This window comes from Gigantopelta aegis, chromosome 4 (assembly GCF_016097555.1).
Source record: "Gigantopelta aegis isolate Gae_Host chromosome 4, Gae_host_genome, whole genome shotgun sequence".
Classification (NCBI taxonomy): Eukaryota; Metazoa; Mollusca; class Gastropoda; order Neomphalida; family Peltospiridae; genus Gigantopelta; species Gigantopelta aegis.
Window position 1 is genome coordinate 108,055,317 of NC_054702.1, and position 27,049 is coordinate 108,082,365.

At 33.4% G+C, this 27,049-nt stretch overlaps 2 protein-coding genes across 5 annotated transcripts in view; one reads left to right on the plus strand and one right to left on the minus strand.

The window, feature by feature from the left end:
* Nucleotides 1-1,567: 1,567 nt before the first annotated feature.
* Nucleotides 1,568-18,740, minus strand: LOC121371707 (basal body-orientation factor 1-like). The gene is made up of 11 exons (XM_041497799.1): nucleotides 18,585-18,740; nucleotides 17,623-17,739; nucleotides 16,384-16,507; nucleotides 13,758-13,967; nucleotides 13,154-13,234; nucleotides 12,889-12,959; nucleotides 12,354-12,567; nucleotides 11,039-11,310; nucleotides 6,456-6,608; nucleotides 3,939-4,094; nucleotides 1,568-3,180 (listed from the first exon to the last, which is right to left on the minus strand). The coding sequence occupies exons 1-11, from the start codon at nucleotides 18,632-18,634 to the stop codon at nucleotides 3,063-3,065; spliced, it is 1,566 nt and encodes a 521-aa protein (XP_041353733.1). The 5' UTR covers nucleotides 18,635-18,740; the 3' UTR covers nucleotides 1,568-3,062.
* Nucleotides 16,568-27,049, plus strand: part of LOC121371710 (ectonucleoside triphosphate diphosphohydrolase 5-like) — a 29,611-nt gene continuing 19,129 nt past the window's right edge. Inside the window, exons 1-3 of one of the 4 annotated variants that reach the window (XM_041497803.1) lie at nucleotides 16,568-16,667; nucleotides 23,529-23,913; nucleotides 24,925-25,007. In XM_041497803.1, coding sequence (XP_041353737.1) covers nucleotides 23,595-23,913; nucleotides 24,925-25,007 — 402 coding nt within the window. In that variant the 5' untranslated portion in view covers nucleotides 16,568-16,667; nucleotides 23,529-23,594. Of the gene's footprint in view, nucleotides 16,668-19,011; nucleotides 19,124-23,528; nucleotides 23,914-24,924; nucleotides 25,008-27,049 lie in introns of those variants that run through there. The other 3 variants (XM_041497801.1, XM_041497805.1, XM_041497802.1) reach the window with 3 other exon arrangements.

Consider the following 27,049-nt stretch of genomic DNA (forward strand, 5'->3'; position numbering starts at 1 on the left):
AGATGAACTTTATTTCATTCTAGATTCAAACTTTTGTTTTCCAGGCTGCGATTGTACCTGTGCACTCCTGTGTGTTTAATGTGAGGCGTGTACTACATCTCTACTTTGAAGAAATTGCATATCTAAAACAAATTTACATTTAAATTTACTGTATCCAGTTTGCTGTGATAAAAACAACTTTACAAATGAAAAGTCCAAGGGAAAAACAATCTAAGTCACGTTTTTGTGAGATGGGGATTTGTTTTCACTATCCTAATCTATCCATAGTATACTAGTAGTTTCATTGTGAGTTGTGAAGCAGGTTAAATTGTTATGTTGTTTTACTAGGATAACATTTATCAAAGGCTGTGGTATGGGCTATCTTTTCTTTAGAATGGATCTCTTGCAACTAATGAAAAAAAAGTGGCAGGTTTCCTCTCTAAGACTATAATGTCAAAATTACCAAATGTTTGACACCCAATTTCTGATGATTAATATGCTCTAGGGGCGGGATTTACCTCAGTCGGTCAAGTGCTCGCTTGAGGTGCTTGCATCGTAGGATCGAATCACCTCAGTGGATCCATTCAACTAATTGTGTTTTTTCCGTTCCAATGTACCACAACTGGTCGAAAGCTATGGTATGTGCATTCCTGTCTGTGGGAAAGTGCATATAAAAGATCCCTTGCTGCATTAGGAAAATGTAGCGGGTTTCCTCTGATGACTACATGTCAGAATTACCAAATGTTTGACATCCAATAGCCAATGATTAGTTAATCATTGTGTTCCAGAGGTGTCATTAAACAAAACAAACTTTAACATTTTAATATGCTCTAGTGATGTCGTTAAACAGAACAAACTTTTTAACTTTTCATTGTTGAAAAACATATTCACTTTAAGCAAATAATGATTAAAGTCCGCAATTTTTTTATAATGTCATGTTATAATAATTATTTTTAAAACAAAAAATGAACAAAACCATTGTATGATGTTTAACATTGGTAATATTCTACAGCAGTAATTTAATTTATTCCAAGGTTAAAAAATTTTTTATGAGGGCACAGTATTTCATGTGAACTGTTGTTCTGTATGTGTGCTGGTATACAACTCTTTTATGTGAACTGCGAACAGTGGTTAACTGTTACACATTCTACATTTAAAAGTTGCAAATTTCTGAAGAAACCAAATTTCAGTGCAGTTTTGAAACAGTTGCTCAGACTGTCAATTTAATTAATGTGATCGAACAGTCTGTTACTAAGGTAAAAATCATGTTAACAGATTTCCAGTTATCTATGATTTTCAAAAAATTTAAGTGTAATTAGCATGTCCATAAAACATTCCTTGATCCTTCCTTCAGTATGTTTGTATTGTATCAGCAATGTGTGGACTAATGGAACAGAATGCAATCAAGGTGAACACCCTGTTGTCATTATATGACCAACCTTGGACTCTGTACCTGGTTCACCAAACATTTCATCCAGCCTAGCACGCAATAAGGCCATGTAGCTCAGCTTTGTAATGTTATTCGTGTGATATATCACATTGTCATCAAATAAACAGATTATACTGTGTAAAGACAACAACAAAATAATACTCGTCAATCCAAAATTTATTTTCTACAGGAGGAAGACTACAAACAGTATTGCTAGTCAATCATGACTTCATCTTACAATCACAGTCCACAGGAAATGCAGTGCTCATTATGTGATAAAACTTAACCGAGACTGAGATTAATGAGCTGTAAACAATTATCAACATTTTCATGTGCACACTAGATGATAAGGGGATAATGCTAACAGTGACACACTTTTGAAACACAATGAAAAAAAAAAAAAAAAAAAATCTTTCAAAATCAAATTTTATGTATGTTTTTTTGGAGGGGATACCAAAAATGAGTATGGTTTTAACATTTTTAAAAAGGTTAATAAATATGCACTGCTCTTAAATGACAGTAAGCTTTCAGAGTAGTTTAGTCAGTTGTCTAAAATGTTTCCAATCCCTTGTTTGCATTAACATTCATTCTGCCAACCACCCACAAACAATATCGGGCCCACATTCCATTAATGTGATTCCATGTGTAAGTTTATCAATATAGTGTAAAATACACAGTAAATGTTCTATATATACGTTGGTTTAACAAAGTCTGTGGTATGTGGGATGCTAATCAGAAAGACAAGCCCAATACATGGCATGAATGGGTTTCCTCTCATTATGTGTGGTCCTTAATAACATGTCCGATGCCAGATAACCATAATTAAAATGTATAGAGTGTTCATTAAATGAAACATTTCTTCCTTCTTCTAAATGTATCAAGTTACCCTACAATGCATTTCACAATGATCACAAGTAGTGTGAAAAAGTAAGGCAAGTCCATGTCACTTGAGGTGTTCAAATTCTGGTATAGTGTTGACTTCCACCAGATAGTTCTTTTCACTATTTTGTTAACAAATGTTACTTTAAATGAACAGAACTCTGTGGCTGCAGTGGGTTTCCTCTCACTTCCCCACAATAAGTGTGCATGTACTTTAAAATGGGGTGAGGTGTCATTAAACAAACATCCCTTTCCAGATAACCCTCTACAACAAACTATTAAAAGGTATAGCCTTGAGTTTCAAACGTTTGTTTTTAGGCAGTATTCTTTATTCAGCTCGATCTTACTATAAAAGAACTGGACCATGTACATCTTATCTTCACAAATGTTTTTTGTCAGGACTTTATTAAAAATATTCAAATATCATTCAGGACATAAAATATCCAAACATACTGAACTCTTTGTTTGCTTTAGTACATAAAAACACTCTATCATTATAAAAGTACATATAATTTCACATCAAAAGCCACCACCTGCAGTAGCTAAATATAAAATAATCTGTTATGGACATCTATTTATTTAATATGATGGATGTTTTTTAATAAAATCCATTAACAATGGATTTACTTTCTTTGCCATATGGCAGAAAGAGAACATATTTAATAAATTAAAAATATCACAAGTGTTCATCAACTGTTTATATCGCAAGCGGCTTATCAAGTGTGGATGGTGTACCGATGTTTGGAATGAAATATCACAAGTGTTCATCAACTGTTTACACTGCAAGCGGCTCATCAAGTGTGGATGATGTACCGATGTTTGGAATGACAGGATGTTTACTGAAATTGTCAGAAACCGTCGCCTGAGTCAGAAAGGTTCTGTCTGGTGATGTTCTAAAATAACAAAATGAAAATTTAATTCAACATAAAGAATAATACAATTAAAAATTGATACATTTTTGCAGATTTGAACTTACTTGTATGACGTTTATATTTATACACAGCTGTGTAATAGATTTGAACTTACTCTTCATGTAATTCGCTGTGTAATAAATGGATCTGAACTTACTATTGTGTAATACTCAGTTGTGTAATAATTAAGAATTGACCGCAGTGATTTTTTAGTTTATGAATTGAAAATAATGATGTGCACACTGTAAATTTGCAAGGAAATCATCCGAAGTATTCACATCTATGTGCAGGATTTAATATATGTCTGAATTTGTTTTGCTCAGCTTTAAATATGTTTGTAGTATTGTTTGTGTAAACTTCGTTCAGAAAAGTAAGCACCGTTAACCAATCAGATTGCTGTAAAGTGTACAGATGAAAAGAAAATTTAATTCTTTAATTATGGACGTGCTCTTCTCATAATGCTCACCTGTTTAATAATTGGAATTTAATTCATTTTATGTCTCATGGGGGGAGGGGGGCTACTACATATTTTATGCCCAGAAGCAGATCGAGGAGGGCAGTGGACCCCCTCCTAAAAAGATTCAAGTGCCCCATGTTTTCTTCTTTTATATATTCTTGGGATGTCCTTCTGATATCAATGTTTGCTCATGTGCCCTTTCCCCGTTAGTCCTCCGCTCCCCACAAACTATTTCATGGATCCACCACCATATAGTCTCTGTAATAATTATATTTCAACTTACTCCTCTCCTTCTGTAATGCTGAGATGTCGCTCCTGTTTGGTGGGTGGAGACTGTCCGGTGTTGGCACCGTTCATCTTGGCGAACAGGTAACGCAGAACACGTTCCTTCTGCTCCAATGTCAGGTCAGAGATGTCCACCTTGCCTCCCACATTGTATCTAGTAATTACAACAGGGCATAATGTTTAATACTGTTATCACCACATATACTATAAATACAGGACTATATAGAGATCATGGCACCTGGTGCATCATTATTACACATGAATAAATGGTTTTTCACCAAAGCAATTTCATTTAATAGATGCAAAAAAAAAAATAATTTATGCTAGCATACATGTACATTTAGGTAAAAAAGTACCTTTGTAATATTTAGTAAAAATCTTTCACCTAAAAAAAAATTCACCAAAAAAGTGAAATGAAGCCTTTAACTTTATTTTTATGAATAATACACTAAGATATTAGCAATATTGGCCTATTCTACTGCACCACAATACATTTTTTATTGTTTATTTAAATACTGTATCTTTTTCTTTTTTTTTCATTTTGACTACCCGGTATATACATTTAAAATTCTAAAATGTAATCTTAAATATTTTTCATATTGTAATACTATATGGTATAAGTACAAATACGGTGTATATCAACTTACTTCAGTTGTTTCCTGGGCATTAGTAATTGAAAGATGCGAATAAAAAGAGAGATTATATTAGACAACTTGACCATAACTGGGAACACAAGACACTGAATTCATTCTATATTGTGATTTAAAGCAAAATGTGGGAATAAATTTGCCTCTAACATTTAAACAGGTGTAAGAAAAAACTGAAAAATGGGGATTGGGGGTTATTTCGGGAAAGGAATGAGATAAAGTAAATGAAGGTTAAAGGTTGTTTGAAAAAAAATAATGATAGAATGCAAAGATGTAAAACAAAAAGGCATTATTATGGTGAATTATGGGTATTTGTGCTACAGGATGAATGTGACTAAAACGGATGTACTTTAAAGGAGTGACTATAAAGCGTTGATCTACATCTACACTGGGAATCTACTACCCTAGTGAACCATAACACATCATGAGGAAATAACAGTATTAAACTAGAATGATGAAATATTGTATATACATACAAAATTCCTATTTTACCAGTATAATATAAAAGTGAATTTTATTTTTAAGATGAAAGTATATTTATAGAGAGGATTCGTCACAAGTGTATTTTAATATGTAAAATATTAACCGAGTTTACGTTAATCATATTTGTTGAGGCTCTGCCAAGACAAATACTGATTAACTAGACAAGGTTGATATTTTACATATTAAAAAACACGAGTAGCGAATTCTGTTTATCCTATAACACTTCTAAATAACATTTTCATATTTAGTAAATTACAGTTCTAAAGTAGTCTCTATCAGCAATATAATGTCATCATAATTAGCACAAATTAGTGTGATGTCATGCATTTTAACTAAATCTTATCAAAATGTTACACTTAGGTATACAGGTCTTGTTGGCTTGTAAATAAATGACCCTTTGACAGCAACACATTATTACCGAGAGACTTTGCAAATCTGCATGTACCTTTAAATTTGCATACCATTATTAACCGGGTTAATACACTAAATTATCACATGGGTTTATGACATGGATATCATGGGTAAGTTATAGGATAAAAAGATATATGTATATATTACAAAAATACATAAAATACAATATTATCATGTATACAATACTTGAGTACATTTATTTTGATTCACAAAGAATTTAGTATGTTTTGACTCTTTTATTTTTTTATATTTAAATCAAATTATTAAAACTTGATATATGTATGACATTAAATTTTGACAACTATAGGTCTATCTTTTAACTGAACAAAAATATTCATGCTTCCCACTGACTTGATGACCCTATTGGTTTTACTGCTTGTGTGTGTGTTATTATATGATCATGTTAGTCTGGGAGTGTATAAAATATTGCTTAAAATAATATTTGTGTAAAAAGATAAAACATTCTGTTAAGTCAGAGTAAACAAACATTGCTTCACACTAACAATGTTCAAATTTGAACATGAAGCATAACAACAACTGCTTCAAATTCACACTGGTTCTATTTTTCTATATTTGCATTGGTACATCACCAAGTACAGTCACACATGCTTTAACTGGTACCGAGTATAGCAACCACCTGTTAATACAGGACATTTCATGTATGATACTTTAAGCACACAAATGTAAGAAGTGTATATCATGAAATTAATGAGAGTAAGGTTGTTGGAGGGGATTTGTTTGGGGGTTTTTTTTAGGGTGTGCGTGTGGGTTTTTTTTATGTGATTATTATTATTTTATGCCAGACACACATTAATATGCACTGTTGTGTTTACCAATGGTCACATACCAAACAAATAATTTGATGGCACACAATCTGCATGATACACAGTACTTTATGTCTGATGGTGACATGTTCAGGTGGCCTGTATATATCCAGGTAGGCCTGTGTATAGATCATAATTCAGAATACTCACAGCCTCTCTGCTGCTTCCAAATCCTTGTACACATTGTTAGTGCTGGATTCTGATTTGACGAATGTTCTGATCTTGGGGTACTCTCCCTTGCCAGCATGTGCGGCAAGCATCCGGTGATGGTAAGCCACTTGGGCATCATGGCAATACTGGCTCCTGGAATTACCATACAGGTCAAAAATTATCTTTATGAAATTGTGAAACTTGAAAATAATAAGTCTTACCAACTGCTTCTGAAATAGGGTTCACAGCAAACTAAATGGGTAAATGAAATCGAACTCGTCCAGTGTTAATATTAAAGCCTAAGCAACTGATCATCAAATACTATTCTAGCTACATTCAGTGAAAACTATTATACTAGATTTAAGCAAGATGCATTATAGAGATATGTGGGCAATTAGTCAGCATCAAATACTATTCTATATGATGCACACTGGGGTATAGGCAGTATTTCTAAAGGTGGTTCAAGGTTTAACGTAACTAGGGTAAATGTAACAGCCATTCACAAAAAATAAGAGGACAAACTAAATTAGGTAAATATGTCCTGTATCTCAAACCAAACAAATTGTAAAACACATGTACACAGATTGAGTATAAAAAGTAAACATTATATTAAAACATGGTTTCCTACTAAGAAATTGGCCAATGATAAAATATTTCTTAAATCATATACATGTAAACATTAAATAGATATTGGTGGTATTTGTTTACATGTCATCTATATTTACTAGCAATGGGTGAATGGAATGGTATCAGAAGTAATAATTAACACACTACTTATAATGTAATATGTATTTATCAATGTATGCTGTTATATACTGAACAAAATAAGAAACTTCTGCTAACTTTGCTTGAACATAACTTGATGAAAGCAAACGGGGGAATAATTGTTATATATGCGTTTAAAGAGTGTTCCATGATGCATCTTCTGGTGCAAAAATCATGGCCATAGGTTAACAGAAACTGGGAGAAATTTTTACCAAGTGTGGTAGGTGTTAAAAAAAAAACCACCCACTTAATAACGGGTATGACCACCTCTTGAATTGACCACTGCAGTGCAGGTGCATAGAATTGACTAAAGTATTGTTCCATTCCTGAATGAGCGCTTGACGAAGTTCATTGACGTTAATTTTTTTACAGTTTTTGAAGCGTTTTCGTTCACTTGACAACAATGTCAGTAAGACGAGTAAAACAAATTGACCGAATACTACACGGGACATGTCGAACCATGCATGCACGTGCAAATTGAACTTCACGTTGTCGACGATTAACAGTGCAAAAATAATCGATAAAATTCATGAATCCTGATAATACAGCTCAAGGCTAATACTACCAATATAATTTCATTACACAATGAATTCTTTAACACAACAAATACTATATGTACAAATCGGAAGTTTCTCTTTTTTGTTCAGTATATTTTCTTAATGAAAATGCTGACAATAATAATCTTAGATTCTAAATTATTATCTAATGATATAATGGCATACTGCATGTACATCTCTGTATACACAAATCAGTGATATAAAAACAATGTTTAGGCCATGATATAATTAAAACAATGCAATATAATAATAATCATTACTGCAATGATCATATATTACATCATAATTTTAAAGGAAATATTCTAGTCATAGTAGTACAGCCTATATCTATGTAAAAACAACCCCTGCAATTAGGAAAATGTCCACGGCAAAAAAAAACATGCCATTGAAAAAACCCTGAATATAGTCCCACGGCAAAAAGGTACTGTGGAGAATTAAAGGCTCCATGACATTGCCGTTTACTGTGGGCAACTGCAGGGGTTGAAGAATCTAGGCATATGTACATGTTGAAATTGTGTGACATGATTATGAGAGTTGTATTTGAAAAGGACCAAAAAACCTTGTAAAAATAATTCTTTGAATCAATCAGCTGATCAGGGCCCCGATTTTACAAACGATCTTAGGACTAAGATCACTTTATGTGCATAATTGCCGTATGCACTTATGGTGATCATAGCACTAAGATCACTTTAGGTGCATAATTACCATATGCACTTACGGTGATCGTAGCACTAACATCACTTTATGTGCATTATTACCATATGCACTTACAGTGATTGTAGCACAGGAGATCACTTCATAAAAAGGGGCCCCGATGTCATAAACATGTTTTTGTGTAATAAAATATGACATTGTTTAAACTCTAGATTTCTTGAGATTACCAGTATTACCAGGACAAATGTAGACATCTGTTATAAAAGGTAATTCATAATTTAAACTCTGACAAAATGCATAATAACCATGTGTATACAGTTAAAAACAAAATTTAAAGTGACACTGAACATAAAGTGAGTGTTAAAATCTGTACAGGTGTTGGTGGTTTGTGATACATACATATACATGTATATCTGTTACAAAATGAACATCATGTGTTACATTCAAAACACTGGCCATTATATATATATATATATATATATATAAAATTATTTCAGGTCATGGATTGAAGCCCAGTATGTGCAAGTGTGTCCATTATAATTAAGTACACATGTAGCCTGCTAACTACTACCTGTTTGGGTAAACAAAGCACACTAAACTGACATTCAAATACTTACCCAAACAATTTGCCAAACCAGTATATAGTGAGTGACATAACTATACTCATTAAATTAAATAATGTTGCTTGAAGTGATTTTAATATAATAATGCATATATGACGTGTATTTATTTGGTGAAAAATAATGAAAATAAATATTAAATGAAAAATTACCTTTTCCCCTATTAATAGTCAGATGCAAAAGATTCAATACATTAACAATATATTTTATAAGAAATTATTTTGCTAACATTTGCAATATATTTTTCATTCTTTGAAAAAACTAACTCACAGATGTCAAATATTAAATAGTTACTATAAATATACAAATTAAGTTAGTATTTGTTCACTACCATCAATTTTATGATTAATCATGGTGAACCTACCATGGTTACTAACAGTCTTAGACAATATTTAATGTTAATTTACAAAGAAGGATGCAGCTCAGTGGTAGAGGACTCGTCTGAGGTGTGATAGTTCGCAGGATTGATTGCCCTCAAGGGATTCTATTATTATCCCATTCCAGCCAGTGTCCCATGGCTTGTACATCAAAGGCTAAGCTACGATTTGTCCTGTCTATGGGAAAGTGCATGTTAAAGATTCCATTCTGCTTATTTGATAGGAGTTGCCTATGTGGTGGTCGCAGCTTTTCACTATTTATTTCTCGACTACGTGTTGGAACAATCATGTTAAGACACCAAATAGCCCTAATTTAAATGTGCCAAGGGGTTGTTAAAACTACAAACATCCTTTCTTTTCTTTACAAAATAAATTACTTAAAAACTGTGTGTGTACCGATGTATATTATTCTCACATTAAGGAAGCAAACAGACTAAATGTCATATTGGCAGATCAGGATACTGCCATGACAATAACTAAGGCCTATGTGAGCTAAGATCTAGATGTCACTACATTTACAGTACAAGGGAAAACAACTACTAGTACAGGTTCTTAGGTTAGGTATACATCATACTCAACCGTAACTAACAAATGCATTAACAAATAATTAATTCTCCATTAAGTGTACAAGTACCAATTATGTTAGGACCAATGTAAATGCATGAATGCACATAACATGTACATGTAGTCTGATATGAATAACACACTAGTGTAGCCAAAGGGGTCACACATACTTTTTTCCCCACTAACTTTTATATTTGACCCCCATAACATCTGTAAATAAAGTGCCCCCCCCCCCCCCTCCTAATATGGGTGCCCCCAATCCATAAAGTCCTGGCTATATCTATGGATTGATACAACTGTGTTCAGGGCCGTACCCTCCGGGGGGGGGGGGGGGGGGGTGGTGGTGGCAGCTGCCCCCCCTGAGAATCAATATATATCTCCAGTAATAGAGAAATGTTTAATCTTTATAGTATGTTAAAAATTATTTATAAAATTTAGTGCCCCCCCATGGATTTTGGTCAGGGTACGGCCCTGGTGTTCAAAATCAAATCTCTGAACAGTGGAGTCCAAAGGATGTTTTGACAAGCTTGTGATTACTCCCAGGAATCACATCAGGTGTTTTGGCTATAGGAAGACTGCCAATCCCAGACCAAAGACATATAAAAACACTAACTGATGTATTTGATACGAGGGTCTCTTTTCTATTGATGTTTTATTATCCGTTTTTCAATCGTTGACCTTTATCTGAGGCACCCATTAAACAATATAGTTTTTGTACAAGGTTGTTGTTAAACATTCATTGATTAATTTATTCATTCGGCTTTTTGTTACTGCCAAAATGAACTCCAACAATACATAAAATGTGGACTGGAATTCACTGGCACACAATCTGAGACCATGATGATCTATACAGACGGGCAACATGATCGTGCATAATATTAATAAAATCCATTAGGAGATAAACATATTCTCATTTCATTAACAATAAGAACAGGAACAGTGAACTTAAGTCACGTAATACGTTTATTAAAATATTTTTCCAGACTAAAGTTGCTGATATTTGTTTATGTATCCAAAATAAAGTGAAGACCAAAATCACTACTCACTGATTGGCACTGATCTCCGCCTTCACTTGCTCCAGTGAATCAAGGAAAAATCTTTCCAGTTCAGTCCGCTGGTCGAGGATATTCTTGGCAAGCCTTTTAACCCGGCTCATTTCCTTTGACTTCATCTCTATCACACGCTGCAGCTGTCTTATTTCCACCTTGGAAGCCTCATTTTCAATGCTAGCTTTCATTATTAAGGAATCTTTTTCAGATTCAAATTCTCTTACAACATGACTCAGGGACTTTTCCAGTGTTTGTACCTTTTCTTGAAGCTTTAATATAAAAAAAAAAATTATCCAATATTTATCAGTAATTTTGCTTCTAAATGAAAAATTATATAATAAATTTAATATGCCCTAACACTGTCAAAAATGGTCAAATCTCCATGAAAGTCAACCTTGATCTGGAACGCCACATGATCAAGCTCATTATCTTGAGGTATTGCAAAAAGTCCAGAAAATTATATGATGGTCCAATGGACAGACTGACAAAACCTATAGACGCCTCTTGTTAGACTGGTAGAGGACCAATAAATCCTGAATGTCCCTGTGTATTAGCAGACTTTTCAAGTCTAAATACCATCATGAGAAGATGGGTTGTCCAATACACAGAGTCAATAAAAAATGTCTAAGAAAATAAAATATTGGCATGTACAGAAATGTGATACTAAATATGTTGGTCATTCTAGACTTCAAAACATCACTGTTGCATTATTTAACCAGTATTTTTAACAGGATCTATTAAGTCCCATATCAGAGTCTATTTGTTTGTTAGATACACACAATGAGAAATGAAAACAAATGTATTTTATTTTTATCGTGTCGACAATTTCTGGCTAAAGCCACCTACTAGATGGACCTATATTTGGCACCAAATGTGTTATGTGATCAGAATCATAATTAAGTCTTTTTATGACCACTGACATTTTATCCTCAACTGCTGATTTAATTGGTCAGAACTGACTTACTTGTTTATTCTGCAATTCCTAATAAATGATTACAAACTACATTTTATTAGTGAAAAACAGTGGAAGTGATAGTTTAAAATGCATTCATTAATAATCAGAATGTATATGAAGGTGTTATTTGTAGACAGGTGGAAGTGCCATAAAATGCCCATAACTATTACCGAGTTGATAGTTTGTTTCATTTCATATTTAGTTTCTGTTTTATCAGTAGTAGGTCAGTATTATTTCCAAATATTTATATATATAAAATGTAAGAGAAAAAAATAGAAAGCAAATTGTAACTGTCTTTTTAATCTGATCATTCTTCCATACTGCCAGTATTTTCCCATATATTTTTTTAACTCTCACCTTTTTTATTGTTTCTTTTTGTTGTTTAGTTTGGATGACTTTCTCTTGGATCATCAGATCATTAGTTTTCTTTAATTCATTCAACATTTCATTTTCCTCTTGCAGTTTTTTCACTTCATTTTTCAGCATCTCTCCTTCTTTCATGTGATAGTTCAAAGCTTCTGCTTGACGGACATTTTCTTTGTAAACTGATTTTGTTGTTTCGTCAAGGTTACTGAAAATGTTGGAGTAGGTTTTTTTTACAGTCGTTACAATAAAATAAAATGTTGGTGAACATATGTTATTAACAGATGGATAAACATAACCTAATATTTGTGTGTGTGAAAAAGTTAATATTTACAAGTTTTATCTTTAAAGTTTTGTTGTTGGGGGTTTGTGAAAAAGCTAATATATTTTTATCTGAAAAGTTAACTCAGTAATGTTTATATTTTCAAACTCCCCCCCACCCCTCACCCCTCAATATTTAGGTATTTTTTATATTTATTCAATATAATATCCAAACACTTTTTAAAGATTATTTTTAAATGGGTCTTACGCTATTGCTTCTGTGTGTGCTTTTTGTGCCAACTCAGCTATTTTCTGGTTTGCTTCTTGTTGTAATCTCATCTGAAAATAAAAGTAAACAGTCAAGTGTTTTGTCATCATGCATTCTTTGATCTTTTATTTTGAAACTTTATTCAATCTTTTGACTGTAAACCTAAGACAAAAGATCAACTATTAAGATAAATGTCTGTCCTACCAATCTTCAGAAGGAGAACGTTATTTTGTGCATAAACTTGAGAAGAGTAAAATAATATTACCTTTTCTTCAAAGAATTTTTGCTCCATTTGTGTCAGAGTGGTTTTATGTTCTCTGTTGGCAGTATGCATTGCCTCTTTAATCTAAAAATATAAAAACAAAATATATATATATATACATTAAAAAAACCATAATTTACTTTTAAACAAAATAATTAGAGAGGATTATATTTGAAAACAAAAACACTTTTGAATTAACATTAGTATCAAATACAAAAAGAATTCATGAAAGGCTTCAATAGAGTTTACACATCAGGAAAAACACAAGATTACACATGACTTTTAACTGAATTTCACATATTACGACACTACATAAATGCTTCAATTCTTTGAAAAAGAAATCAGATGTATTGTGTACAATATCATAATAAATAACCAATTACAGTCATTCACACAGAGAATGCCTTTTTTCATAATATGGAATTTACTATAAGTTATTTATTTCTGAGCCAATCGTTTTCTAAATTGCGCACAAAAATAGTATTTTATTGTTCTTTTCAAAACTCTTTTACTTTTCTTCTTATATCAAAACAAACTGAAATTATTTTTAAAAAAACAAACATTTTTGTAGGAGGATGGGATGGACTATAAGTATTTTCCCACAAACCTCATCCAGTTCTTTCTGCATCTGTCCACGTTTTCGACGGAATTCCTTTACTAGTTTGAGCTCTGCCTGCATCATCTCAACTTCCCGACCCTTTTGTGCGAGTTTCTCCTCCAACTCATTTATCTGTTTGCTGAAGTCTTCACAAATGGTTTCTTTTTCCTTCCTGTGCTCTTTCTTGTTCTCTTGAATCTGCTGCTGCAATCTCTCCAACTACAAATCATAATCATCACAGTCAACCATTAGATATGCAGCTTTATTCCATAGGCAGAGATGTCATTCATAAGCTACTGACAGTGATTTTTCATTATCTATTTAACAAATTTTAAAATTCACAGAATAAATGTTTCACAACCAGGTGCCAATGTTTTGTAATCTAATTTGTGATTGTTAATAACCATATGTTTTTGATAGCTCATTCCCATTTGTATAAACTGATAAAATTGTGTCATTCTTCTAGGTTTTGGTATCAAGCTGATTATGTCACATAACATTTGTAGAAGTATAACCAGCTATAATTTCACTATCACCTGCTATTTCTATTTTTAATAACATATCACTGCATAAGTACTATTTTAACATACAACAGGCACCAAAGTCAGCCAATATATATATATATATATATATACACAGTAGAATCTCATTGGCTCAAACACTGTCGGTGCATCAAAGTCTGTTCGACCCATCGGGTAGTTCGAACCATGCATTCGGCCGTTGTCAGGTGCTTCTGTAGCACAAAAACCAATTGGAACACCTCGCATATTTCCGTAAAACTGGCTTGGGTGAGATGGTCCGATTGACTCATGAGTAACGAAGTCATCGTCAAATGTCGGATGAGATACATATTTGTAACTATTATTTATCACCGTTAAATATACAAATAACAAACACACTGGTAGTCTGTATTTATAAATATTTATTTCTTTAAAAAATCGTTCTTTACTATGCTGTTGTAGAATCTGTTGCGACATATTGACAACGTTGATAAAAAATGAATGCATGAAGCACAGGCGGAGGGCCTTTACCTGTTATTGTTGCAATCACTACATTACAATGATCTCTCCTGTATTTCAAGTTAAAAACAGAATATGCCGACGCTCAGTCTTAGAGTAGCGATTAAAATGATAAAAGTAAACCGGCGAGGCCTGGCTAGGCTCACAAATTGATTGGTGTTACAGGCAAGGTTCAATCAGCTAACGATTGTCGTAGTACAATTGTCTGTACTAGAAAGATAATTACCGATAGGTGCTAAATAAACAACACGATAAGCCGGCATATGATTTAGGATGAATTCGTTCCACTTCCGAATTTATAATAACTTACTTTAAGACTGACGTAAAAGGGTCGATAACAAATTCGTACATAAATATTTTTTGTATTTCTTTGGATAGACTTAGTCGTTCGAGCTAAATATGTTTAATTTTACAGTTCGGACCAATAAACTGGTTCGAGAGAAAGCTTCTGTTCGACCCTAGGGGTATTCGACCAATCAGCACCAAAATAAAAGGGTTTAATAGAGAGAAAAAATCGGGACATTGTTCTTGGTTCGAGAATACCGGTAGGTTCGACCGTTGGGCATTCGAGCCAATGAGATTCTACTGTGTATATGTGTATATGTGTATATATATATATATATATATATTACCCCCTTTTTCTTAAGTAGTTTTTCAAAATGTAATTGCCATAGAGAGCCAACAAATAAACCTTATTCCTGTTGAAGTAAAAAGTTGCCAGTGTTTTCACTGGGTGAAAATTAAAGGAGGGTGGCCGCATGACATCTCACCCTTAAAAAAAAAAAAAAAAAAAAAAAAAAAAAAAAAAAAAAAAAAAAAAAAAAAAAAAAAAAAAAACAAGAAGAAGAAAAGCATATATGTGTTGGTTTACTTTGTAGAATGACGTAATCCTTATTTTGCCCCTCAGTATTTGGTAAAAAAAAATTGTGTATGAAATACAAACCGACTCGTCTTTTATGTACTGTTTGTTGAACCAGAGAGGTTGTCGGTCTGACATTCAAGTACATAAAAGACAGAATGACCGTTCTGATCATGTGACAAATTTGGCATCAAATAAGTGTTTTTTCAGTTGGAGATTGCCTAATCAATAAAAAATTTAATGTTTTCATTGGGGGGGAGTGTGCATTTCAAAATAGCAGAGATAGGTGCTGTAAAATATAGTAGGGTGCAGGAAAATAAAGAGGGGCGCAGAAAAATAAAGGAAGGCAGCAGAATGTGGCAAAATGCAATAGCGTGGCAAAATGCAATAGCATGGCGGGCCGCCCTGTTTTAATGGAGAAGCGAGAACACTGAGTTGCTATATTCATGATATTCAACCAGTATAATAAACATAGTATTCAACCTGTTGCTATAATTATGGTATTTAACCAATTTATATAATCATATTTCTGCAATTGATATAATCATGATATTCAACCAACTTATATAATCATATTTAACCAATTAATATAATCATGATATTCAACCAGAGCTATAATTGTGGTATTCAACATGTTGCTATAATCTTCATATTCAAACAATTATTATATTCAACTAATTGATATAATCATGATATTCAACCAATTGATATTAACTTTATTCTTTACAGAACATTTAAATTGTGATCACTGACTCACCTTCAAGTCTTTTTCCTGATCCTGCTTCTTCAAGTATGTGATGACATCGATTGTGTCCTGTTCTGTGTTTATCATCTGAGTCTGCAACGCATCGTTCTCCAGCATCAGCTTTTTGGCACTTTCCCTGTGATAGGACATACAAGACATACAAAAATGCAACTGTGTCAGCATTTAGTTAGATTTTGTGAACCACCAAATCAGCACTGGAAATGCAACATTCAAGCATATAAAGATGCTCATAAGATGTTCACTGTCAGAAGTATTGTCTGGAAAGCCCCCAAAAGGTAACCATGAAGGTATAGAATAAAGCATATATTCACCATCAAACAAAAACTGCTGGTTATTTAGAAATGCAATAAATATATCTCAAAATGCACAACCAAAATTAGTAGATTCAAAAAAGTGGATGAAGCCTTGCCGACATGTGGTAATGACTGCTGGTTACCGGGTTAAAAAGTAGAACTGTATGTGTCATTCGACTGTTATAAGCTGGCCATTTCACTGAATAATCCATATATTCATCCATATGACTTAATTTATAATTTTAAAAAGATTATTAATTAAATTTAGTTTTCATGTACACTTTATGGCAATCTCATTGATTGAACAGTATTTACGTCTTAGCATTCACATCTCCATGAACCAATAAAAAGTAAGCCATGTCTATATATACATACCCTGACTAGTACTACAAAAGGATTAAAATTATCAATGATCAATATGGTAATATCTTAAATGGCGCCTCATCACTTCAATTTTTCTTACAATGAGGTCTATATATATGATTAAATTATACATATAAATTTACTTATACAAATGTATACGATTTGACTTCAATTATTTTTTGGTTTATGCAAGTATGAACAAACAAAAATAATATGTACACTTTTGTATGACCCATGAATAGCATGAGTACTTAACAAAACTGTACACATACTCTTGAAGAAGTCTGTGCATAAGATACACAAAACATCAGCAATCAGCAAAGGAGTTAACGTGCACATTCAGAGCAAGCAGTTGTAGTGCACGCCTGTCTTGGGCACAAGAGCCGGCCTCAATTTATATTCTTTTTAACTTTGTTGTCTTTCTTAACATAGATGGTTTTAAAACAAAAATGTTTTGTTTTTTTAAAAGGAAATATACAGAGACTGTTCCTGTGAATGAATTGAAATAATTATGGAAAAGGTATGCCAACTTCTGATGGAATCTTGGATGGCACTTTGATGCCTAACCACCTACCTGAACTCTTGTTTTGCACGTTCTGATATTCCCAGTCGAGTTTCCCATACTTTAGAATTGGCTGCAGCAATAGCAAATAATGATTCAGCTTTCTTTGATTTCTTTGCTCCTTTCTTCCTGTTAATAAAAAAGAGGTGGATCATATTTCAGCTTTCTTCCTCTTAATGCCTAGTATCATTGTCAAATTAATAACAATATTAAGAATTAAAATGCTGTTGATTGTTAATGCAAATGAATGAATGAATGAATGAATGAATGAATGAATGTTTAACGAATGAATGGGGTCTATAACAAGCAGATACCGTTGTTTACAGGTTGGTATTTTGTTATTTTTGTTATTTTTCATAATTCTGGACAAAATATTAATTTTAACTTTCAAAACATGAAAGAAATAAAAAGTGCCTTTTGTCAAATATATCATATCAAAAAATTACTGTTGGATATGTTTTATTTACTGTGTACGAAGCCAAAACAAGTGTGCGAAAAGTGACTGCCATTGACCTTAAACTTGTTCACAACCACACCAGTGCCAAGTTGAAAAAATATATTAAATTTAGGGTCTTTAAGTTCCATAACACATCAAAGGCCTAGGTACGTACTTTCTTGTCTTTGGGAAATTGTGTATGCATGCTTCTGAAAGGGGAAAAGTGAAAGAACGACTGTCTTATTTGCATATAATCTATTTTTTATTGATCCATTGAATTTAGGGCACCATTTACATGCCGTAACATGGTCATGGTAGGTTACACAAAAGTAAAATGGGTTTCCTGAATTTGTTTTGTGTAAACCATAAATAAGTTATAGTCCGTCACATCCTCGTACAAAAATGTTGGGGGATTTTGTAAATAATTTCAGTTTGGTTTGACTAAGAAAAATAATAAGAGTGTTTTGAAAATGTCACCTGAACTTGATGAACACTTGCGCACCAGTTAATTAATGTTCTGCGATATTCCGTAACTTACCCCTTTTTTCCCTTTCCTTTCCCTTTGCCCTTCTTCGCTTTTTTCGGCATCTTGCTTAATTTATGACCTTCTAACGACTGAAATTACAAGTGCACACTGTTTCGAACGACTTTTCCTTGGCACGCCATGGCCGCCATTTGTTTACATTGTCATGGAGATTGTGTAAGAGGCGAGCAGCGTAGTATTGTCGATTCCGGTGGCCTTCTCTGACACCGAAATCTGACGAAGGCAGGTTTGTGTTCAGTAAGATTGAGCAGAAAAAACGTTTGCTAGACTGGTTTATGCGCTTCACATTAAAATAAAATTCCAAATGACCACATCGGGGACCAGTCATATTTTTTTTGTGCGAACGTTAGCGTCGCTCTCTGGCGCTGAACACGAAGTTGGTTTTTGTGGAAATTCTAGCCTCGTTTTTAATTCACGGACTGTTCCGAGTGTAATGACGAATATTGTCGAACTGTTTTGGAATGGTTAAAAAGGTAAACGTGTAACTTTTTATTTCACATGCTGAAACTATGACATTGCAAAATTTCATAAGCGTAAGTAATGTAGCATAGTTAATATTGATGCACTAATTTAATGCCTGTGATTGATTGTGTATAGTTAAATTTTTGTATAGTCATGATAAAATCGTCTGTCACATTCAAAACTTTGTGTCATGTAACTTGTGAGCAAAAATTAATTTTAACATGTTAAAGGTACTTGGTCCAATTACAACAGTATATGCAATATAGTATAGCCAGAGGACTCAGTCGTTGGAGAGATGACAATCATTTGGGACAGTTATAATCGCTTTCTGCCAAACTATAAGGAAGACATTGCCACCCTAATACAACAATTTAATCCTATAATGACGACAGGCTATGTAGTATGTTTAATGTTAGCTCATTTGTTTACATCAGACCAACCCTAGAGGACACTCAATATAGATGCTAAATAGCCAACCTTTACATTTATTAATTTTTGAGTTTGCTGAAAAAAACCCTGCCGATACCCACTTTCAACAATATTTTGGTTAAATATGTAGGTGCAGTCAGGTTTCTTCATGTGTGTATTAAGATCAGCGACAGTCACTTTTCGGTGGAGTCTCCACAAGTACTCGGGCACGGGCCGAGTCTAGCACTACTCGAGTTCGTTCACAGGACTCAGAGTACCCGTGCAAGGAAGAGCACTCTTATTTAATTATATTTATTTACGTCATTCTGCCATATTATGCTTGCTGCCAAAACTTTACATTATAGGGCTATGAGACATGGAGGGAAAAGAAAAGCCGAATGTGACAGTATGGAATGCAATATAATGGGCCATTGTATCAATGGCTTGATTTGGCATCCATGTTTAGTGCTGGAATTAAGATGCATAATGCTAGCTTACTTTATTCCATAGTCTTATTATTATCCAGTGTCAGGTACTTGGGTTCGGGTCGAGTTTGACCCGTATGTACTCGAATCCAATATTTTGGACTCATGGAGGCCCTACTTTTTGCACCCTTATTTTGGCTTTTACATAATAAATATAACATATCCAATGGTAATTGTTTGATATGCTATAGGCCTATGGTACTTTTTTTTTTTTTTCATCTTTTAAAATTTACACTTAATATTTTTCCAGAATTATGAAACATACCAACCTGTAAACAGTATCATCTACTTGTTATAGAATTTTGACAGGGGTCGAGATTAGTAGACCAGTTTTTATTTTAATGTGCTAAAGCATTGTAATAATACAGCTAATTTTGAATTTGAATGACATCAGTATTGCAATGACTTCACTTTACATCTCCTATGTACAATAACATTAAACTGGGTACATGACGTTTCCATTTTCAGAATGCTGGAAAAATTCCAATGCAAAATTGCTATTAAATTTTTTTTGTTTGAACATTACTAATTCACCTGGACGTGTTCAAGAAAATCTTGTAATTAAAAGATTGTACCTTTTACGTAATTTGGATTTCAAGTGAAATTACGGTGAGATATGCTATATTGTGTACAAAGCCAAAACAAGGGTGCGAAAAATTACTTGTTATCGACCTTAGTGATTAGCTTGAAATATTTGTCATTAGTGAACTCAAATATCATCAATGTAAAGATATTTGACTTAAAAAATTGAATTATTTTTATGTAAAATTTACACGTATAATAAGGGAACAAATTCCAGAGATTGCTACATAGTTCTAAAATGTTAAGTAGTAATTAGTAATCAGTTTTCATATTGATTAGCAGTGTCACTAATAAAAAAAAATTGAATGTTAATATAATGATCAGGGCATCAAAATCGAGGCAATAAATGTGTCTAAAATGCATATGCCCAAAATAATCATGCTCAAATTAAGTACAGACATGCTGACCTTAAAATATTTCACCTCAAAACCACTGAAATGTTAAGTTTAATTAAATTAAAATAACTTAAAATGTATTTCTGAACATAGACAACCCTACAGCAGCTGTTAAAGGGACATTCCTGAGTTTGCTGCATTGTAAGATGTTTCCAACTAATAAAATAGTTCTACGATTAAACGTGCATATTAAATATATTTTACTGTTTAGAATATCAGTGTGTGTATATTCTGGTCGTCTTAATATTTGTAAGAAGCGCAAATTGGATTTTGTCCAAAAACAAATATTTTAGTAAATAAAATGAAATTTAACCTAGTACAAATATTAGAACGACCAGAAACACGTTTAATATACAGCCACTAATATTTTATGCAAATGCATATCTTTGATATTTAATTACAATCGTTCAAAAGTCTCTGTTAGTCGATAACATCTTTAAAAATTGCAACAAACTCAGGTATGTCCCTTTAATGACAGTACTGAACTAAACCGACCTTCCTGCAGTCTGTAAAGACAAAAGTCCCAGTTGTGCCCAAATTAGTGACATCTAAAGCCCTGAATGATCCATGATCATGATATTTGTTGGATATTTGCATGCACCATTTTAAATTGATCTCTGAGCTGATAATTATTTCATAAATGAAATTTTTTGGGGGGTAGGTCACCCAGTGCTGTCCCACCCTATTGGCTCCAAACTGCATCCTCCTGCATCTCTGTCACATTTTTAGTATCAATATTCCAGTCAGAATGGCTTACCATCCTATCTGTCTCATACACCGTAACACCTCTGAAATGTATTTAGAGCAATGTGGAATTAAAATATAACATAATCATTACAGTGTTCTCCAACTTTTATGCGACCAGGTTGGCGGACATGTGAGGCTTTGGGCCTCACAAACGAGTGGTCGAAGTCCACGAGCGGGGGGGGGGGGGGGGGGGGGGTGAGCTCGTGAAGGGTTCGCTCCCTCTCGCACCGGAAAATTTTGTGAATCTTAAGTCACAAAAAGTGCTTTTTTCTGGCATTTAATAGTTGATTTAAATAAAGTTAACCATAATCTATCTCATGATCTGCGGCACCGGTCATGCTGAAGTAGTAGGGCCTAGATGATCATAGGCCTAAATGTGTGCGGCCAGTGGGCTAATCTCACCCGAAATTTTTTGAAAATAAAAGCTCATATAGATGAGATTTCCTGGCATCTGGGGAAAGTATTTTGCCGTCTTTCATTGCATAAAATATTATTCTCGATTTATGGTTTTCAACATGCCAACAGCCAGCAATAGACAATTCCCCTGCATGAAATTTGCCCGGACCCTTGTCAATTACTCGCAAGGACTAAGATTTACTAAAAATCATAATATGCAAATTGCCAATGATGAAGTGACGGGCGGCTGTCTGTCAAAAATTACCGCTCGCTGATTGGATTAGAGGAGCCAAGCTGTTGAGAGGCAATCTACGTTGCACCGCTGAGATTGTGCCGCTTGTATTAATGACTCCCGCTTTATCACTGCTGGATATTGGGGAGGCCCGGTTTTAATTTTGTTCGACACGTGGACATTTTGCGACCGGTATATCAGTGATTTTACCACCTGAAATTTTTAGCAGGGATCCAATCAGATTCGTTCTTACAAATGTGTTGAATTAGAATATTATTATTATATACTCCAAGTCCAAGTACAGGCTAAATATAGCGATAGGTGAATAGAACTGACGGAAGTTGTTTTTCGTCATAGCGGACTGATTTTCGACTTAGCGGCATTTTTTATCAGCTTGGCGGACCTGTCTGCGAAAATCTTCAGCTTGGCGGCACAAATTCTCAGCTTGGCGGGTGTACAAGCCGCTTACTGGGGTTGGAGAACACTGAATCATAAGCTAAATAGCAGATGTCCATGCATCTGTCTTTTGAAATTGATCTGCAATAACTATTTCATTTGCTTGAGTTAAAAAAAAAAGAGACTGCTTTTCACTTTTCTCAGATGGCTATTTTAAGCCCTGTATATAATTTTTATTGTTGCCCAGTGGACTGAAGTAACCAGCCTTTGCACAGTGTTAAATAAATCTGTTTGGTTCCCTGGGACTAGACAATATTTAAATACAGATGACATCGTAACTTATGTTTTACCATGACTGGGGTTATAACTTATGTTTTCCAGAATTCTGTTGAAATAGATATTCCCTCAAGTTGCCATGTCACTTTTTATCATTGTTTTAAAAATATTTAAACAAATTAATATTTTCAACTTAATATTTATTGTTACGTTGTTACATTTTTATGTCGTTGCATAATGTGGACTATATTATTCTGCATATGATTAAATGAGTTTGTACTTTAAGTGTTTATGGATCATTCTAGAATAAACAAACCATATATTACAAAATTAATGTTTTGTTTCTGTAATTAAATGTGCAAGAAAAAGAATCAATGACCATTGTGAGATGTAGAGTAGGCAATTCCAACCCTTGGGTCAAAATGTATTTGTAAGGACCTCAGAAAACCTCGGTCCTCACAAAAACATTTTGTCCCTCAGGTTGGAATTGACTTATCTACACCTCACATTGGTGATAGATTCTATTAATGTGTCTTACATTTGATATTTATATTTTCAGGATATGAACCACATTGTGTAGTAAAAACCATGTTAGTTGGGTGACCCTTTATAACTACATTTAACTATGGTGATGTCTACCCGTCGACGCTGTCGCTTTCTTGACCTGACACATCTTTGTTCATGTCTTTATCTAACCATGTTAGCTACATGTTCACTGCTGTCGTGTGTGGTGTATATATTCTATGGAATATCTTCATCAGCATCAGTGTTGGCAACATCCACAGCAACAGCATCACTCGAATCAGCATCGTTCAAGGATCATGGTAGATATGTTCACTTGATGTGCAGCATGAGCAATATCACAAGGGTGCAGTATGTAGCTGTTATTGATGCTGGGAGTACTGGATCCCGTATTCATGTCTATCAGTTTGAAAAGGATGACGGTGAGTTAATAAATTAAAAAAATATGTTTAGTAATTAATATTTAATGACTAACTGCAATCCTGAATAGTGAATGATATGTCTGAACTGGTGGTCATTTTCTTTGTTTAATGCATGAACTACTATCCTGAACTGTTTACCGTGTTAAGTATTAAAACATATAACATCAATAAAACTGAAATTATTGTGCGAATAGATTAAATACTAGTATATGTAGGCTGGCATTGGATGATGCCAGCATTTAGGGGAGGAGCAGTTATATATTAATTGTCTTCATCTGGGGAGAGGAGTGTAATATAAGACTCCATTATATGTGGTCATGTGGGATAGAAAAAGTCCCATGGTTGAAATTTTCACCACTGAGTGTGTACTTTGTCTATCCCATATGACTGCATATGATGGAGTCTTTTTCTCTCATTCATTCATTCAGTAAATAAACCATTATTTTACATGAACAGACAAAGATGGCCGAACAAGTAACTTTTTTTTGGACCATGTTGTCATAAATTAACTGCACTATCATATTATTTGCTGTGTTTGTTTCATGTGTTAAATACAATTTAACACTATAAATTAACAACATAGCTTTTATAATGAAGGTTTTAATAACAAAATATTAATTTAAAACTGTGTCTAATGACCTGACGTCACCATCTCACATTAATATGTCATATATTACCAACAACGTCATGTTAAATGCAAGTGCATGATATACCATGTAAGATGGAAAATTCTTACATAGCTTTGTTTCATGGGGTAGCTCTGTCCTATATACCAGAGGAAGAGAGAATACATAGTCTTAAAAATTGAAGGAGTCAACTTAAAAAACTAAAAGTGCAATACCAAAAATCTAATAATTTTCTGAGGTTTTTTCAGATGTGTTTTATCATCAATAAATCATAAGAATGTGTATTACTGGTTAAATTAAATCAATACATTTTCTTCTTACTTTTGAGGAACTTTGTCAAACTGACTTGTTATTTATATGTTAAGATATGTTTTTACTCCATTAGCAGATGGTTCCTTCAGGTTTCAGTTGGAAATATATTTTGAAGTGTCACCTGGTTTATCAGCGTATGCTTTTACTCCAACCAAGGTGAGTATGGTATACTGTTTAGAAACACCTGTAGACTAATCTATATCTTTCTGACATGTGGTTCACCATTTATACCACATTGTGGTACACAACTATTACCAGGTGTGGGGGGGGTTTTAAACCATAAAAGCACTTTAATACCTATTTTCGTTAATAACATTTCTACTATAGTCCAGAGAATATGTGCACAAAAATGACCGAATCGTGCACTTCTTGATAAAAGAATGAAAGTTGGCACACTCATACTAGACATCATAGAGAACATTTTAAAGATTGGAGGCATTCTCAGTATGCCCTGTGGTGGCCATGGTCGCCATTTTCCAAGATGGCCACTGGATATTTCTTAATATTATAACATGTACAAATTAGCCCAGAATACTATTTTGAGCCATTTTAATTTTACATATGCCCTCAAAATGTTTTTATTAGGCTACAAGAAGGATATCAAACCTAATATTTGGTGGCCATTGTGATATTTAGGGGTAATTGTAGGTTCAAAACCATGAAAAGTTGACCTGAAAAATAACATTTTATCCATTACCTTTAAAGTGGATCCTATATAAAACTGTATTTATCTTAAAAAAACAATTTATGTATTATTAGGGGACTCTAAAAGATGAAACAAACATGAGTGTAGACTTAATGTACCCATTCTGTAAAGGTTTTTGCCACACCCTTTTTTGCATAACCGCCATTGCACATGTCAGTACTTATTCATAGTTTATTAAGTATACATGTAGATAACATATGTATACATCTGTAGAAATATTATTGCTTGTTACCTTTTTTGGTCACCATGTGCATCAGGAAAGTTAATATAGGGCCAACCATACAACGCCCCACATGGACCAGTGATGTCATAATCCAAAATGGTTATCTTCAATCACATTTTGTATACATTATTCTTATGTACATTATGTATTTTTTTATTTAACACATTGCAATAGATTATGAGTTATTTTAATTTTTAATACCTAATTAGGACATCAAATAACTCAGTTTAAGATGATTAAAAAAGTTGATCCCAATTTTGGGTCCAGGAGATCGATTTTGTGATCACATTCAAGACCACCAAGTAATCAGTCATTATTCTGAATTTTATTACTTGAAACTGCAATTAAGGATGTATGACATGAATTCGAAATCATGTGCCCTTTATGAGAGCTGATAAAATTAATTAAATACATATGTACATTGTACACTATACCTAACATCAAGGAGTAATAAATTATGATCTAACTGTGCCAGTCTGAAATTTGGAAGTTTTGAAAAAGACTTGCTCTGTATATTAAATAATGGCCATGAATTCACCCCCAAATTGATTATGTATTCATAATTTTAATTCTTCATTATTAAACATTAACATTTATAATAATGAATATAAAAAATCGATGCCTTCAGATTTAAGTGAGTTCACAAAATTACTCTTTCGATATATTAATTGATTGGTTTGATTGCCTAACATTTTGAAGACGACTTCTTTATTTTCCCATTAGGACATTATTTTTACTGTTGGCACTAGTTGGGTAACAGCAGTATAATCGATTAGTGAAATACAATGCAGGCCTTCTAGAATACGGTGGCCCGATGCCCGAGGCCAGTGTTTTTTGGATTCGGGCCAGTAAAAAAGTTACTTTGTGCAATCCCGATGGCAAGTGGTAAAAAAAAAAAAAAAAAAAAAAAAAAAAAAAAAAAAACTACAACCCTACGTCCTACGATCATACAAAAACAAAAGAAACATCTACAAGTCACTTCTTTCGATTTGCTATCACATGCAATATTTCACTAACAAATAGTTGGCCACCAGCAATCTCTGACCTATCCATGACATCAATATACCTACTGATATAACTTTATTAAGGTTATAAAGTGTAAACATTGGAAAAACAAAAGTTCATTGTTTTGCCGCCATTTAGTTTTTTTACACTGAAATCCAAAGATTTGTTACTCTAATACTAATCATATGCAAAACTGTAACCAGTCTTTTATTAGTTTTAAAGGTTGCACGTCACTATTTACAAATACTTTAAATGTGTAAATTA